Source organism: Thamnophis elegans, chromosome 1, assembly GCF_009769535.1.
Source record: "Thamnophis elegans isolate rThaEle1 chromosome 1, rThaEle1.pri, whole genome shotgun sequence".
NCBI classification, from domain to species: domain Eukaryota; kingdom Metazoa; phylum Chordata; class Lepidosauria; order Squamata; family Colubridae; genus Thamnophis; species Thamnophis elegans.
The window spans coordinates 142,050,534-142,069,184 of NC_045541.1; the positions used below are offsets into that span (position 1 = coordinate 142,050,534).

An 18,651-nucleotide genomic window follows, 5' to 3' on the forward strand; every position below is an offset into this window, starting at 1 on the left:
GTTTTGTCTGTTGTAGATTAACTGAATGACAAACAGGAATGCTTTCATTTTGCCACAGAACAGAGTTAAAGAGGAAATAACCAGATTCCAGTAAGTAAGGTCTCTTGGGTAGCTGGATTTAAAATTAAAGAAATAAACAATAATAAAGAGAAAGATACTTGTCATATTAAAGGGCTATTCACAAACTCTAATTGATATTAATCAATCATTGATTGCATTGTGCCAAGCGATGCCCTTACTATATTCCCCCTCCCCACTAATTAAGAAAACAGCTCTGTTTCTTCTTTGTTTTTCAAATGCTGAGTGACTTTCTGACTGAAATTATGTACTTTCAATGTATTTCAACACACCAATGCCAAGATGTCAATATTTATTTATTTGTTAAATTCATTTGCTGCCTATCTGACGAAGGGGCTATTCTAGGTGGCAATATATAGTTGCTCCATTTCCTCTTTTACTGTGGCGAGCTTTCCTGTGTTCATATTTCTTATGTTTCAGATTCCCACTGGTTAAGTTGCACATGGACCATTTGGGCATGGTGCTGTTAAACCACATGGCAACTTAATATTCAGCTGTGGAATAGACCAAAGCCAAGCCGTGGGGTGTTAGCATCAGCACCCCAGGATGCTTCAGCCAATCTGTTCAGTAAACAGTTGTGGGCTTTCCATTTTGCAGCTGTTTTTTCTGGGTGCTGTCAGAAGGTTAGTGATCTGTAATCCCTGAGTACTTTGTAGAGTTATTAATTGAAAAATATGGTTCCGGAACTTCACTGAAGGCTGGTACTTTGCATACATATTGATGCAGTGAAATATGGCTACTTCTGTTTTTGTCAGGCTTAGTTGGAGATGCCATTTTTTTTGAAGTAGTCATTCAGCATCTGGAGATCTTGAGAAAGGATGCCCTCTGCATCACTGAAATTGGTCCTTTGGACTGTGGGAGTCATATCACTGGCATAAATACATTTATGAGAAACATTTCAGGTAGGTCATAGATGTAAAGTTACAAAAAGAAGGGGATAACACTGATCCTTGTGATAGCCTGTTGTTCATCTTACAATACCTGATTTTATTGAATTAGACTTTAAACTTTATTGGCATTTTGAATATACACTAATTGGCATACATTAAAACAAAATTTCATTGCATACAGCTCTCAAAGGGTCACCACCTCCAATTTACACTACATAAACATGACAAAATAAATATGGTAAATAAATAAATACAAAATTATGCATATACACACATATATTATATGACACAGAGAAACAACACAGTCTAGTTCAGATGTATACATGTACATGGATGAAAGATGACTCTTGCGAGTTTACCAGACAGATGGCATAGGGAACAAAGCTGTTACAGAGTCTGGTACAAAACTTGAAATAGCCTGTTACACAAAATGTTGCCAATCAAGGCAATGGTGTTGTGACAAGGTATAACCTTGATTAGTTGGAGAAGTCCTTCTTTCCAGATTATATCGTAGGTCACCAAGAGGTCAAGAAAAATAGAGACAGTTCTTTATTTTCCTTCGGAATCCATTCTCCAGATAAGAAGTTAGTGCAAAGATTTGATCACTGCAATCCAGCTTGTTCTATTTGGATGATAGATTCTACTGCTAGGGCTGTTCTGTAACACAAGCCTTTCTAAAGTTTTGTCGGTGACACATAGAAGAGCAAGTGGCCTGTAACTTTGGGGAAGGTTTGGATCTTTCCCTGGTTTCAAAATTGCAAGAATATAATGGCCTCTGATATTGGAAGCAATATGTAGTTATCAGAATCAGTGGCACTGTAAGGGAGAACATGATCCTATACAAGATGTTCATCTATTCTTGAATGTGCCACTACTAATTCTCCTCTCCTGACAACAGTTAAATTCTTGCTCCCCTTTCTCAAGTTTTAAAATAATGTAGGTATATTTTGTTCAACCAAACCCAGCTAGGCTGCAGAACCTGGTTGACCTTGGAGTGATCTTGACGGCAAAATACCTTCAGCCTCGATAAATTTAAGAAAAATCTGCCAGAAGAAGACAGTAAAAAGTCACCTCTGCATTATTACTAAGGAAAGGATACGGATATGTGCAGAGTTTGAGCCCAACTTAGAAGAAGCATTTTTTTTACCCTTTATTTAGTTAGTGATCTCTGGGACAGAGAAGACAGGGACAGTGGTAGGATTGTCAAAATCTTTGGACAAATAGTGAAGAATTTGGGACTTTTCCATGTCTCATATTCATAATCAGCATTTTGGAGTCAGTTTAGATACTAGAAACAAAAAGCAGCAGCATTTTTCCATAACCACTAGATGTCACAACAACCCTTTTGCTGTCAATGGAAAGATAGTTTTGAAGCAAGCTCATTGCATGCCTTTCCCAACACAAGACTGGGGGCAGCTTCTTTCAGCCCTGCCCTTACTCTGTTTCCTGAACTATTGACTGTTATTAGGAGGTCATGAAATACAGGGATAAGGAAATTATCCGTTTGATGCTGAGGACTGCAAAATATTGAACCTAGCTCCTGCTATTGGGTGGCCAGTGAAACAACAAAATCTTCAAGCAGAGGAGGGATAGGCAATGGGAATACTATTTGTTTGTGAATTTATTTATGTTAAAACATATGCTATCTGCCATTTTGTGACTATGCTTATAAACTTGGCCTTTAAGGAAAACCAGTCCTTTCTGCTTATATTTCCCCAAATTTGTCTTCCCCAGGATTACATTCAGTCTGTTATCCCACACATGTAGTTCTTTTAAAAGCCAAAACCAGAGTGAGGCTTTCAAGATACCTAAAAAAGAAAAATGCTGAATATCATCAATATAACACCAATTCATTTTAAAACCATGTATTAAATTTTTAATAGCTTCATACATAGTAGATGTTTAATAACATGGAAGATGGAAGGCTGATCTCTTGAAAATTTCCAAAAGCCTGAATAAAATATTCCTAATATTACATTCAGATGGTATAAAGAAAAACCGTGGAAAAACCATTGCAATGTAAATAGCCTTATCACAAGGCTTAGTGTAGTTAGGGTCAGGTAGCTAGACAGAGTTAAGAGCTTTCCTTATGGCTCAAACAAAATAGTTTGAGGAAATAGGAAAACATCCCTCCTCAAAAATATGTTTTAGATGTTGCTTTGGTGATGTAAGTGGTCCAAGGAAGAGTGTGAATAACTGAACGGCATATTTCTATTGCTCTGTTCACAATTCATTATCTGAGAACACAACTATATGCAACTACCCTTTTCCCATATTTGCCGTTGACATTTGATGATCCTACATTCTATAAAACAAATGGAAAGTGTTAAAATGAATGTCTTCATAATCATAGCTTGAAATGATTATTCTTGGTTTCCTCGAGGATTATTTTAATGCCCTGTTGCTACTGTTAGTGTGTTGACTTATCAGAACTGCTCTGCATAAGAAGGCACTCTGCTTTTCTTCAAAGTCTTTTCTGTGTTGATTTCAACATTAAATAAACTATTACACACTTTAAAATGTTACAATGACCATAAGCTGATTTCTAAGTAGACCATAAAAGTGTCAGTTTCTTAAGATGTAAATCTTCCCAAGGCAATTTGTGAGAAAATGCATTCCTTGAGAAAAAAAGTTTTTCTTCTCTTTTTTTTAAAAAAGGATTTCCTTATTACTATTTCTTTCCAAGCCACATAGGACTTTGTTTTCCTCAATTTCACATTTTTAAAAAGCTTCCTGAAACATAAACTGAGACTTCTAAGTCTTAAAGTGGTCCATGCAGCTAAGGAGAATCTTGGCGATATTAGCATTGACACCTCTTCATCTTTATTTCTTTTGAAAATCAAACTGCTAATAAAATGGGCGACCCGGGATGAATGGAAGATGCTGGAATGAGAAATACTGGAAGGTTGAATGTTGGCTACAATGTTCTGTAAAAGTAATTTTATGACAATTTTAAAGTATTAAAACAAACATAGCTGTTTTTAGCACTCAAGTCTCTACTACATAGCTTCTTTTAATTGTATTCAATCAATTAAACAGAATTTATCACATTCTAAAAAACAACAACTTAACAGTCCAAATTGTAAACTTTCCCAAAGTATTTATACAATGATATATTGAAAAATGAATAGGATCACAGAATACTAAAATGTTTTACCCTACTCATGTTATGATATTTTACTCCATTAATGTACTATATTAGACAATAAAAATATTATAGAATATAATCAATACATATTTTAGAATAAACCTACCACTGAAAAATCCCAAAGACCAGACTGGGGACAGATTGTCTTGGAGAAGAACTATATTTATGATTGCTAAAAGTCAACATTGATTTGACAGCAATAGCACTAGCAATAGCTCTTAGACTTACATACTGCTTCATAGTTCTTTACAGTTTTCTCTAAGTGGTTTACAGAATCAACATATTTCCCGCAACAATCTGGGTCCTCATTTTACTGACTTTGGAAGGATGAAAGGCTTAGTTAAGGTTGAACCCTGCTCAGAATCAAACTCCTGGAGTGAGTGCAGTACTGCATTATAACCACTGCGTCACCAGGGCTCTTATCTTGATGGTGTGCAATTAATTAAATAAATTAAAGTTCTATTGTGATGTTTTGATACTATGATATTAGAAGATATTAGAAGATGGAGCGCAGGAGTTCATGGCTTCCATGACAGCCATGGACTTGACCCAGATAATTCGAGGCCCAACTCACTCAGCGGGTCACACACTCGACCTTGTATTCCTCTTGGAGCAGTGGAGTTATGATCTTGGTCTGAGGGGTAATGAGATCATACCCCTGTCGTGGTCAGACCACTGCCTACTGAGGCTAGACTTCCGGAGGCCAAACCCCCATCGTAGGGAGGAGGAACCGACCAGGTGGTTACGCCCCAGGCGACTTATGGACCCTGTAAGGTTCCAGATGGAGCTTGGGGTTATTCCTGATACTCTCGCCCACAGTTCGGCGGAGACTCTTGCTGCTGCCTGGCACTCGGCAGCGTCAGAGTCTCTGGACCGGATTGTGCCACTATGGCCCCTCCGGGTCAGCGGCTCCCGGAGGCCTCCTTGGTTCACTGAGGAGCTCCAGGAGATAAAGCGCCGGAGGAGACGCCTAGAGCACCAGTGGAGATCCGATAGGTCCGAACCGAACCGAGCACTTTTGACAGCATGCACCAAGGAATACATCCGGGCATTAAGAACAGCTAAGAGAACACACATTGCCACCTTGGTAGCGTCCGCCGAGTCCCGCCCAGCCGCCCTGTTTAGGATAACCCGCTCCCTCCTAAATAGGAGGGAGACGGGGGACCCTTACAGGGTAGGGCTGAGGAGTATGTTCAGTTCTTGGCGGACAAAGTTGCTCGGTTTTGGTCGGACCTGGACTCCACTCCCGCAGATCCAGCCGAGACACAAGGGAATGACTTGGTAGACCATCTCTGGGTTGAGTTTCAGGATGTTGCCTCCGGGGATGTGGACAAGGCTATGCGAGCTGTGAGTGCCTCCACCTGTATACTGGACCCGTGTCCCTCCTGGCTGGTTGCCAACAGCAGTGAGGTGACACGAGGCTGGATCCAGGCGGTTGTTACCGCCTCTCTTCAGGAGGGGCACTTTCCCACCGCGCTCAAGACGGAGGTGGTGAGACCCCTCCTGAAGAAACCGTCCTTGGATCCAGCCGTTCTTAATAACTACCGTCCAGTCTCCAACCTCCCCTTCATGGGGAAGGTTGTTGAGAAGGTGGTGGCCTTCCAGCTTCAGCGTACCTTGGAGGAAGCTAACTATCTTGACCCCTTCCAGTCAGGCTTCAGGCCCGGTTACAGCACAGAAACCGCTTTGGTCGCATTGACCGATGATCTCTGGAGAGCCAGAGATGGACGCCACGCGTCCATCCTGGTTCTCCTTGACCTCTCAGCGGCTTTCGATACCATCGACCATGGTATCCTTCTGCGACGACTGCGGGAGGTGGGGGTGGGCGGCACTGTTCTGCAGTGGTTCTCCTCCTACCTCTTGGACAGGTCGCAGTCGGTGTCGGTGGGGGGGCAGAGATCGTCCCCGAGGCCCCTAACTTATGGGGTGCCGCAGGGTTCGGTCTTATCCCCCCTGCTGTTTAACATATACATGAAACCGCTGGGCGAGATCATTCGGAGGCATGGGATAAAATACCATCAATACGCGGACGATACACAGTTGTATCTGTCCGCCCCGTGCCAACTCAATGAAGCGGTGGACGTGATGAACCGGGGTCTTGAGGCTGTTAAAGACTGGATGAGAGCTAACAAACTGGTACTCAACCCGGACAAGACCGAGTGGCTGTTGTGTTTTCCTCCCAACAATTTGGCCGACGTTCCATCACTCAGGCTGGGGGGTCAAAATTTATACCCCTCAGACAGGGTCCGCAACTTGGGAGTCCTCCTGGACCCACAGCTGAGTTTCGATCATCACTTATCAGCTGTGACCAGGGGGGCATTTGCCCAGGTTCGCCTGGTGCGCCAGTTGCGGCCCTACCTGAACCGGGAGGCCCTCACAACAGTCACTCGAGCCCTTGTGATCTCTAGGCTGGAATACTTTATTCTCTCCCCTCCCGAATGTTGAATGAATGTTGGGTTTTTACTGCTAATTATTTTTATTCACATTTTCTTTTTGTGTTTTGTCCTGCACTCCCCCCCCCCTTATTATTGTAAGCCGCCCTGAGTCCCCTCAGGGAAAAGGGCGGCCTATAAATGCTTAATAAAAAAAAGAAAGATTCCAGAGGTGCAAACCAGTGGTAAAATCTAATCCCCCCTCCCACCGGTTCTGTGGGTGTGGCTTGGTGGCGGAGGTCATGTGTTTGAGTGATCATGGCCAACTTTTTTTTCACTTTCAGTCTGTTTTAAAGCTTTTTAAAGCATTTTTTTCCCTGCAAGTTTGGGCAAACCCGCAGGGAAAAAAATGCTTTAAAAAGCAGGGGGAAAGCTTCTGACAATCGTGCAACTCACAGCTGAGCACTGAGATCCTCGGAAGTGGTTTTTTTTTACTACCTGTTCACAGAACCAAGGACAATCGTCCCTATCAGTTCGGCCAAACAGGGTCGAACCAGGAGGATTTCAGCCCTGATACAAACAATAAATTGTTTATTCCAGATTGCCCATTCATGTTCTATACAACCTATTTAGGGCTGCATGATGCACTATTTTATGGAAATTCTGCATTTCCAGTTCCATCCAACAAAACTGTCCTGAGACAGTTTAAAAAAAAATGTTGGTGATCCACAGCCCAGGTTTCTCTATTTTAAAGTCAATTGTTGTATTCTGGAGCCCAAGAGAAATGATGAACACAGAGAAAATTTAGTGGAAGGCACTGGTTTGATTGCATTTGACAAATTGTCTAGTTAGTCTTTATTCTCAAAGAAAATGTATCTTTTTATGTTCTTTGATTATTTTGCTCAATTTTTCATTTCAGTCTTCAGGCAATCCACATGAGCACTGCTCCATTTTATTTTCTATTTACAAACCATTTCATTTCATATGAGGATTCACACAGGAGGCAAATACGTTTGTTAATTTTCCTTTGAAATCCCCCCCCTCCCTGCCTTCTCTCCTTGAAATTCATGTTCCAACAATACTTTATTTTTGAACTGTATTCAAAAGCCAATATACTCTGGGGGTTTTAAATTTTATTTTACAGTTGTGTTGGATTTACTATCTTGGCTGCAAATAATGTACCATTGATCTGTCTATTAAAAACCAATACTATAAAAGGATGGTTAAATTGATGTTCTGGAGGCAATGATACAGGCATCAATTCTGCAGCAGTGGCACCTGTTGCCTCAGTTCCACTTTCATCAATAGTCAACACAGCCTTGTGGATAGCCTGAGAAGAAAGGAAGAAAACGTTCAAAGTCTGCAGTTGAGAAAAAAAATATTTCAGAAATGGTGACAACTTGTTACACTGATCTGTAGGCCTAGGTTAACTTTCTCGGTATTGTAGCAATTTTAGCCCATGCACTGTGGAGGTGAGTAGTAGCTTCTCTTTAAGGAAAATATTTAGCCAGTGTTTTTCAAACTTGAAAGCTTTGTGAATTCTAGGAGTTGATGTTCACACATCTTAAATTTGCTAATTTTGAAACGCTGGGTTGAAAAGGAAGAAGCAAAGTATAGTGAGACAAAAAGAAGAAAAAGGAACCAAAGAAACTCTATTTGCTCCTCAAGTCAAACAGTATTGAAGAAACTGAACTAATGATACTTCAAAATGTGAATATTGTTGGTAATTATTTTTGGCTTAAACAAAGAGAAGTTTATAATTAATGCATGTTTTACTGAGCTCCATCTTTCAAAAATAGAAAAATCAGGCAGAACAATTTTGCCATGGCTATCCTTGAAGCTTGGTATCTTCATACATATGTCAGGATTCTTGGGCTTAATATGGTGCAGGGCTACTATTAGGCCTCCTTTAATTCAGCCACTGACAGACTAAAGAGATTAAAATAGCTATTCTAGACACTGTTTTCAACTTCCAAAATCATATTGCTTGGAGCTTTCTCAGACACTGAGTTGCATTGCATTGTTAAACTAGATGTCTAGAATTCTGTGTTCTATGCTTTGAGACAAAGGTTTTAGACAGATTTTGTGCTGAAAAAATTATATGTTTACCTGTGATAAATTTAGTTTTCTGCAAAATCAGGCAAGTCGACTGTTTATTTATATTTCATTTTCCCCCTCACTTTCCTAGCTTACTGAATCTCTTTGATAACCACAAGAGAAATGGGATGGGATGTGTCCAGACACACAAGGTTTCTCTTTAAAGATATGTTACAATTGCTGCAATTCCTGTTCTATGATCTTTCTTTGTTGCATTTTTTCCTGTACTATATATTTTTTAAAAAGTGCAATTATCCCTGTCTTGTTCCTTGGACTTTCTGGGTAAAGACAGATGCGTCTTTATTGATAGGCCAATAATTTTCTAGAAGAATTACTTTGAGGAAAAACTGAACGTGGATAAGCTGCCTTCTCAATCTTTATCTTCTTTGTAATGATGAAAAATCATGAACTTATGCCAGAAAAATACTCTGATGCACACATTTTGCTTACAAAACAGCAATTGGAAAGGAAAGTTCTGTTCTGCAAGGGTGAGATTTTACACCTAGTTCCCCCTTTTTGACATTGCTGCTATGAAATCTGGCTTCATCTTGCTTAAATCCTGTGTGAAATGATGTAAGCAATATAAATATTTTACTTACCTTAGACAATTTCAAAGCCCTCCCCCTGGTGACTCTAGAGAGATCAGCATCGTCAGTAAAGATTTCAGTAATCCCGAGCTGGGAGAGGGGTTCCTTTAAGTTGTATGTGGCTGAAATACTAAACTTGGGGATGGAGACCGTTGCTGTATTCCTTCAGAAAGAAAGAAAAAAAAGTCATTTTTATTCTAGACATCACAAAGTTAAGAAGTAAACCCAGTAGTATTTACTAAAATCAGTAAAAAACACATATACACAAAACCATGCCATCATTGTCATATGGAAGCTGGACTTTTAAGAGAGAAATCCCTGGTATTAGTTATTATCATAGCAACCATTGTAAATCTGTTTAAGATGTTTGAGTGATATCAATATAGGCTAATGATGGCTAACCTTTTTTGGATTGAGTGCCAAAAGTGGATGGGAGCGCAGGGGGGTCGTGCGCGGGCATGCCCACTCTCATAATGCTATATGTGTGACTCCAGCGCTCATGCACATACAATACCTCCTCCTCCTGCGCGCATGTGCGCATGGCCAGCGCTCTCCCTGCTTTTGGTGTGCTTTTTCAGCCCTCCCCAGGCTCCAGAGGCTTGGGGAGAGTGAAAACAGCCTGCCCTGCCCATTCGGAGGGTGAAAACCGGCCCTATGGGCAACCCGGAAATTCAGGAACAGTGATTTCCGGTTTGGCCGTAGGGCCGTTTTTCGCCCTATGGAGCCTTCAGGGAAGCAACCTTAAAAGAAGGCCAAAGTCAGCTGGCCAGTATATGCATGCGTGCTGGAGCTGACAGGGCAACACCTCGCGTGCCCTAACAAATGGCTCCGCATGCCATAGGTTCCCCATCATGGATGTAGGCACTGCTGTCGAAATAACTATTGGACTTGAGTGAGTGATTGAATGAATGAATTTATATGCTGTCCAACCCCTGTATGATTCTAGATGGCTTAAAACTAAATGAAAACATCAAGATATAACAAAGACAACCAACCAATATACCAAAACAACTTATAACGTAATGTAACGTAACGTAACATAACATAACTTAACTTAACTTAACTTAACATCTTATCAGCCAAAATAAAACACAAGTTTCATTTTTATAACATCAGTTACTTCCAACAGGCTTGAAGAACTTCCATCCAATGGTTAATTGGATAATTCTCGCCTTATAACAATTGGTTAGTGACCATTCAAAGTTACAATGGCATTGAAAAAAGTGACTTATGACAATTTTCCATACTTATGACAGTTGAACATCCCCATGCTCATGTGATCAAAATTCAGATGCTTGGCAATTGTTTCATATTTATGACAGTTGCACTGTCCCTGGGTCATGTGATCAACTTTTATGATCTTCTGACAAGCAAAGATTATTGGGAAAGCCAGATTCATTTAACAACCATGTTATTAATTTAAGAGCTGCAGTGATTCACTTAACAACCATGTCAAGAAAGGTCATAAAATAGAGCAACTCTCTTGAAAATTGTGTTGGTTAGCTACATAAATTTTGGGATCAATTGTGATTCTCTTTTATACCCAGGGGACACTACTAAGAGATGTATCTGAAACACTAGTGAGACATGGACAGATCTAGGTTGCTGATCTCTATCTTAAAATCAATTCTCAACAATTATTCTGGAAGAGCATAGCACAGAATGCGAAGGCACTGAAGTATTTTTCCATATTCTTTAAGAATATACTAACTATGGAGAAATATAGAAGCAGTAAAAAGAAGTGTTACCTTTGTACATTTTGTGCCCATCTGTTCACAGTTTCTATTGACAGACTCGCATCCAATTCTTTCTCTTTTTTAGGATCAGGCAAAACAAAAAATGTGGTTTCTGTACCATTGTAGTCTATCTGCAGTACTGTGCAAGACAGCTGACTATCAAAATAGGAGTAAAACCAACCGGTCCTATGCATCATTTGGACTTTGACAGTTGTGTTGTGATCCACAAAGAAGTCCTCTTCCCTTGTGAACTCTGGATTAAAAGGATTCTTCCAGTGTCCTAAAGAGAACAAAAAAGACCCACAATAATATTTGGATAATATTGATAACAGTATCAAACCTGCATGAGGTGAATTAGGTTTGCCCTCGGGAAGATCCTGTGATCTTCTTTACTAAGGCAAAGAGGTGGTAAAATTGAACTAGTAAGATGCTCTGGATTCATTTACTTATGCTGACCACCCCTTGCAAAGCTGGGACCTATTTCTGCACATCCACAGCAAATGCTGCTTAGTCACTGAAGCAATGCAGCTGCTGTATTACTGTCAGAAGAAAATGGCCATGTACCTTTTTTCATGACACATTTTATTTCAATCTTGGTTGAAGAGAAAACACCCATTCTAAATTCTGCACAGCCTTATGGACTTATACTCTGTTCAGATAGAGAGATCTTCAGCCTGTGATCTTATATGAAACAGAATTATTTAGAACAGTCAGTCCATTTATCTTTTTCTTGTTTTTAAACTCTACAAGGATGCATTTTAGTTGCATTTGTAATCCAATTATATGAAGAACAGGATTAATGTCCACTAGTCTGAGATATCAGTTATGCTATTTTGGGTAAGAGGGCTATCTCTTAGGTGCTTTTAAAAACTGGAACTACCATTCCTAAAATAGTTCTGCAAAAGTGAAAAACCATGTAATTTGGTTATAAAAAATACACAGTTTCTGTTTCGTACAACCCCCAGTAGTGAAGTAGTTATACCAGAGATAAAGAATATACTTAAATTTCTATCCTGGACTAGTTTTTCAGTGCATGTACTTTGTATTGATAAGAAATTATGGTTTTTTTTCTGAATTTGAACAATTCCACCCCTCTTTCACCAAACTCAAAAAGCTTTACTCTGTCTCAAAGAGCATCTTTGGATATTTCCTTTAGTGGGGGAATCATTCCTTTTCTCTGTGATGGTTACCTCGAAAGAATATGTAGTTTGTGAGAACAAAGACTGTTTCTGGGTTAAGATCCTTGACTAGTTCTGCAATTTTCCCATGTGTTTTTTCCTTTATATAATCATTGATCTGTTTTTCAGCTTCTTTTGGATCCTGAAACTTTGTGGCTTGGATTTCTGCTTCATAGAATTCCTTAATCTTATCTAAAAATGTCTGCAATGGTTGTATGCCTTTCTTTAAAAACAGGCCCTGTCCGATATCCAGCTTGTAATCCTCCTCTGAATGTGTGAGCAGATGGAGAAGTTCATGAAACCCCTGGTGGATCTCATCTTCCTGAATTTTTGTCATGTTAAAATCAAGGCCCTTTAAAATCTCTGCATGCGTGTTTGAATTTGTCCCTAATAACAGGACTGAAAGCAATATAGAAATGCTGCAGGGTGAGAAAACAATGTTCTCTCCGTGTGATCTTGCAGCCAGTGTTTTGTAAAATTCAAATGCAAATTCAACAACATTGCTTTGGATCTTGATAGCAGCTTTGGGGTCATGATGATCGTGGTGATGATCGACATCATGGTGGCCATGGCTGACGAGGGAAAACACTATCAAGGCCAAACTCAGATGAATGATCCTGTTCATCTTGCCAGTAATTTATTCTGCAAAGGAAAATAGGAATAAAGAAGAGGGATTTTATTTTATTATAAACTGTTTGCAAAGCACCTTTTTCAGTTACAGTCTTATGGGTATTTTGGCTTCTAGATGAAAGTCAGCATGAAAGGATGTTGATGATAAATTGTTACTTGTAGGCAGGGGTGGGTTCTGGCTTCTTTTACTGCTGGTTCGCTCAGGGATGTGCTTCGGGTGTGTGCATGCACAGAAGCAAAAAACAAGATGGTGGCACCTATGGTGCCGCCGATAGAACCAATTCCGGTTCGTGTCCAGCCAAGTTACTCCCTACTCGGCCGAACCAGGCCGAACCGGTGGGAACCCACCTCTGCTTGTAGGTAGTCTTTGAGTTATCACCATAATAGAACCTGCTCGTTAGGGTTGAAATTAAGAACAAATGTTAAATGAACTGGCTCAAGTAATGAATATCCATCCCTGTGGTCCCCAGTGCATTTGTTAAATAAATGAGTGGGTCATTAAGTGGAGTGTGGGGTGCCTCACAGATGGGAGACATCCTGGGAGGATTAGTGAAGCCACAAGCCCACCTGCCTCAGGTCTCCCATAGCGTCCTCCATTCTGAGATACCCCATGCTCTGCTTCCTGCCTCTTGGGTGGCTCTCATACATTCCGACCACACTGCTGACCACATTGCTAGGGAGAAAACATGGCGAAGGAAAACGCTGGAACACTTGCCTTTCCAGGTTCTACCATTGCCCTTCATCCTGCCAAGCTGTATCTGCCTTTCTGGGGCAAAAAAAAGCCTACTCCTCGAGACTTTCAGAACTTTCTGCCCTGATCAGCTGACAGAATAGAGACTGCAAAGCTCTCCTGCCTCTTCTTAGTCTTTGGGAAACCAGACCCCGCACTCTAAGGCAGAAGCTTCAGGACAAGCTTCCCAAACCTTTCCCTTGCTTTAACCCAGGGGTGAAATTCAGCAGGTTCTGACAGGTTCTGGAGAACTGGTAGTGGAAATTGTGAGTAGTTCGGAGAACTGGCAAATACCACTTCTGGCTGGCAACAGAATTTGCTACTGCAAATTCTCCATTCCCATCCCACTCTGTTGCCTGCGAGTGGGGTGGAATGGAGGTTTTGCAGTATCCTTCCCCTGGAGTGGGGTGAGGATGAAGATTTTGCAGTATTCTTCCCCTGCTACATCCACCAAGCCATGCCCACAGAATCGGTAGTAAAGATTTTTGAATTTCACCACTGCGTTAACCCTTTCCTTCCCCCAGAAAGCCACATTTGTTCAATAGGAGTTAGACTTATATACCGCTTCATAGGGCTTTCAGTCCTCTCTAAGCGGTTTACAGAGTCAGCATATTGCCCCCAACAATCCGGGTCCTCATTTTACCCACCTCGGAAGGATGGAAGGCTGAGTCAACCCTGAACCGGTGAGATTTGAACAGCCGAACTGCTGAACTGCAGTCAGCTGAAGTGGCCTGCAGTGCTGCATTTAACCACTGCGCCACCTTTTGTATAGCAAATACAAAAACTAATACAAAATAAAAGGGTAACTTGTTGATTTGCACCCCCCATTCAAAATTAGATGCTAAAATAGGAAACTCTCCGCATCTACCCTCCAATCTCTATCCCTTTTAAAAACCTTATGTCCTATCCCAGTCCATATACATGTACACACAAGTGGGGTTAAGTGAGATTCTTTCACACCACCAGCCCCATAATTTTTCCCCAGGTCCCAATTCTGCACATGCAGTCCTTAGGGTCAGTTTCAAGCAACTTCTGTAAATACCACACTGACTGGACATAGCAAAAGCAATAGGAGCAAGATAAGCTGCAGTCTCTTCCGCACCTAAGGCACGGGGACAACACCAGCAAGGCGAACTAAGAAGTCGAGGGAGGATGACAACCAGGTGACTAAATGAACTTCTGACAGGAAGACAGCAAGGTGAACTAGTGAATTCCAAGCAAGATGACTGCAACAGCTGATGGCAAGGCCCAATGAAAGGAACTACAACTCTCCAGACAACAGGCACAGTGCAGGGAACACAGTTTCAACAGGTTCAAAGCAGCCCAGCTCCAATGGTTCCATGATATGAGGGCAACATGGCTTCCATGGATCCAAGGCATGATAAAAGCGACATGATCTCCACAAGTTTAAAGCAACGAGTCAAGAGCATTCATGAATTAGTCAGATTATGGAAGGTGTCCCCAGCCACCATCAGGTTCAAAATGCCGAGGTAATTAGGTGCCGACTGATGTGGCTCATTAGGAGGGGCAAGGCTGGCTCCTTGCGAGTAGCCTTCCTGACTTCTTTTGCACATCCCTCCACTCAGCTGTGTGTGACCTTGGATTGGGCAAGGATGGCAACTCCTCCTTGTCTGTGATCACTGGCTGCAGCTGTCCCTCTTTGACAGACTGCACAGCCAGCTGTTTGTCTGTCTGCTCTCTCCTCTACTCACCCAATAGTCTCAGGACTGCTTCACCTTGACCATCTGACTCTGACACAGAGCCTTCCTTGTTCTCTTGGTGTTCCCCATAGTCCCTTTCGGATGTCCCCTGGAACTGGTTCTTCCTCAATGTCCAAGCCGGTGCCCAAGGGAGCCATTATACCTTGACTCCAGAATGAAGAGCAGAGGAAAGAGAGGAAGCAAACAAAGGAAACCTGTCTGGGTTTTTTTTTTGTGCCTTGAGGAACTGAAGAAAACAAAATTCAGCTCAAAAGGTTTAGCTGGCTCGAGCACAACACTTGAAGCAAACAGACAGGGAAAAAGCTGGGTCTTTGCAGGTCTTTTTCTAGCTGTGTCCTAAAGGCAGCCAAACAAACAGTGAAAATCTTTGCAAGGACCCAGCATCTGCTGCGTTTGCTTGCTGCACGCATCATGCTCTAGCTGGCTGAACCTTTTGAGCTGAATGTTTTCTTCAGTTCCTCAAGGCAAAAAAGCTGCAGAAAGATTTACTTTGCTTGTTTATTCCCTTTCCTCTACTCTTCAGCCCGGAGTCAAGATAAATAGCTTGCAGTTTTGTCCCCTTCTTTCCAGCAGGCAGTTAAATTTTGCAAATTAAATGGTAAAAGGGGATAGAGATTGGAGGGCAGAGGGAGTGAGTTTATCTTTAGCACCTAATGCGGGGAGAAATATATCAACAAGTCGGTCCTTCTCAGCTTTTCTTATTTTGTTGGAAATGTGGCTTTCTGTGTGAGGGAGGGGTTAAAGCAGGGGAAATGTTTTAGGAAACTCTTCTTGAAGCTGCTGCTTTAGTGCAGGGTCTGGTTTCCCAAAGCCTAGCAAGAGCCAGGAGAGGTTGGCAGTCTACCAACGGCCAGCTGATCAGGGTAAAAGCTACCAAATAACCACCATTTTCACAAGAAATTATCAGAGCAGTGAAAATGGTGGCTGCTTCCATTGGGTTGGGAAAGAGAGGTGGGGGGAGTGTCTTGCAGCATCCCCGTGGTTGGTCATAAAGGCGAATGATTGTGGAGGTGTCACAGCTAATGTAACTTTTGAAACAGGGTTGTATGTAGTTTTGGGGTGCCTATCATAACTTTGAACATTCATTAAGTGACCTTTCATACCTCAAGGACTACCTGTAGAGGATTAGGATGTTCTGCAAAAAAATATTTTCAAATCCTAGACAGAGTAAAAATAGTTGAACACCCATTCTTCTTTTTAAAACCTCAGTAAATGACTTTGGTGTTTTGGGAGAAAAATGGAAGCAGAGTATCCTACATACAATGCCTAGGAGGAAAGCCAGCGTATGAATCTAACAAAATACATTAGTAAATATACCAATACAGTTTAACCATACAAATACCAGTTTTGTATCATTACTTATTTCCACTGACATTGAATTATTGGATAGTAATAATCCCACATGAATAATTAGATAAGTTGTATTTCTCTCTCTCTCTCTCTCTCTCTCTCTCTCTCTCTCTCTCTCCCTCCCTCCCTCCCTCCCTCCCCCCCTCTCAGTTTCTCTTCACACATGAACATATTTCCACATATTTCCTTATAATGATTTATGCAAATCTGAAATCTATATGTTCTTTTTCTGCTTTTTGTTAAATATTATCTTTTTCTTGGGTAATGTTCAAGTGTTTACCGTAGTGTGTAATGGTAGAAGCTATTAAGTTGCTGTTTTGCAGAATTCTAAATATAGGAATATGAAGTATAAGCATCATTAGTGCACTCTAGTATCTTCAAATGTGTACATTTTGTAAACTATATGAAAAGAAACAATAATAATATGCAAACTGTATAAACCCCACAATATTACTTACTGTATAATAAGGAGAGCTTTCATTCATTCAAATGGGTTCTGTATCCCTTTCCTTTTACTATTTATATTATCAGATTACACAATGGTGTGGAAATATTCCCTTAAGCATTAACCAGATGTTTGCAGATATGTTTATTTTAACCATTGCTCAAAGACCTGCAAACAAAAAATGGCTTTTTCAGCAATCAAAATAAACCTTCAGGAACCCATTTAACATTGACTGGCTATAGCAGTGACCTTCAAAAATGAGGAACCTATGGTAGAAGGTCTTATAATCAAGAGTGGGAATCACACTGACTCTGTTAGCCTCTTCTTCCTGGTCTTGAAAATTTAAAAAAAAAAAGGTCAGCCTTGGTTAGTAGATTATGACCTAAGAAGGCTAGAATTAGGAAATAAAAACAAATCTCCCAGAAGAAGACAATGCAAAGTCACACCTGCATTATTGCTAAGGAAAAGATATGGATATGTCCAGGATTCGAGACCAACTCAAAAGAAGCAGTACTTTCTCCTGATATGTAGCCTGTGAATCTCTAGGACAGAAATACTTGGGGGTTGGGGTTGGGATGTGTGGGGATATCAAAGCCCTTGGATTAGAGGAGACCGGGGGGGCGGAGCCTGTTGCCGAGGAGGGCTCAACCGAGCTCCTCTCAGAGATCTGGTCTGTATATCTAAATAAGATCATAGATATCACCCCTTTTTGGCTAAGAAAGGGGCAGGGAGTAGCTCTGTGTGCTAGGGTCTATTCGTAATTCACAGCCTTTCTCTTTTTTTTTGGCTGTGGACAGAGATTAGATCCAGCGTGAGCGGAGCTTTTATCTCCAGCCAGTTCTTCTCAGCTGCCTTTTTTGCAGCCCCAGACAGGCGAGCCCCCCCCCCCCAGGACAAAGCAAAGTTGTTTGAAGCTAGGATTAATACGGGCGGGTCCCACCCCTGTGAGATTTATGCTTTTATTACTATCTTAAACACCAGCACCATTTGTCTTAGAGGCTTCTTTGTTTAAACGGACTTCAAAATGGCGATTTCTCCCCGTTGGTGACTGATAGGGGATGTACTTAGCCGGTTTTACCTTCCTGCAGACCGCTCCTTAACAAAATAATTTTTTTTTTTTTTTTGGAAACAGAGGGGAGCGAAAGCGCTGTTTATTTGTTTATTTATAATGGCACCCAGGTCAAAATCGAAGCGTCTCTCTACAAATGTGCCTAAAGAATCTAAAGAATCTATACTGGAATCACAGCCCTTGTCTCCTACGCCCTCTACTGGAGAATTTTTAACACAGGAATTTTTCTTTCAAATGCTTAATGATTTTAAACAAGAAATTAAGGAATTTGTATTGGAGCTATATGATGATTTAAAGTCTAAAATTGACCAAATGAAGGCGAATACGTTTGCAGCCGTGTCTGCCCTGTCAGATTATTCTGCTGAAATAGAGAATAAATTGGAAAGCTTGGAGGAGGCTAATTTTAATTTGACTACTAATATTCAAATATTACAACAAAAAATTAGAGACACTCAAGAACAGCTCGTTATGATAAACTTTAATAAGAAGGCATTCGCAATAAGAGTCAGAGGATTCCGCGAAAAGGAGCGAGAGAATCTGAAACAGACCTTTGTTGAAGCCTTCAGCCATGCGGTGGGAAGCCCGGGACTTAACTTTGATTGGCAGATTCGGAAAATCTA

At 41.1% G+C, this 18,651-nt stretch overlaps 1 protein-coding gene and 1 long non-coding RNA gene across 2 annotated transcripts; one reads left to right on the forward strand and one right to left on the reverse strand.

Moving 5' to 3' along the window:
* Window positions 1-30: 30 nt before the first annotated feature.
* LOC116519634 lies at window positions 31-18,132 on the forward strand. Its single transcript, XR_004256661.1, has 3 exons — window positions 31-90; window positions 499-701; window positions 18,095-18,132. It is a non-coding gene; the product is annotated as an uncharacterized LOC116519634 (long non-coding RNA).
* Window positions 7,602-17,023, reverse strand: LOC116519614 (alpha-1-antitrypsin-like). The gene is made up of 5 exons (XM_032233583.1): window positions 16,976-17,023; window positions 12,099-12,728; window positions 10,921-11,188; window positions 9,185-9,335; window positions 7,602-7,818 (listed from the first exon to the last, which is right to left on the reverse strand). Exons 2-5 carry the CDS (start codon window positions 12,709-12,711, stop codon window positions 7,627-7,629), a joined length of 1,224 nt encoding a protein of 407 aa, XP_032089474.1. The 5' UTR covers window positions 12,712-12,728; window positions 16,976-17,023; the 3' UTR covers window positions 7,602-7,626.
* Window positions 18,133-18,651: the final 519 nt, after the last annotated feature.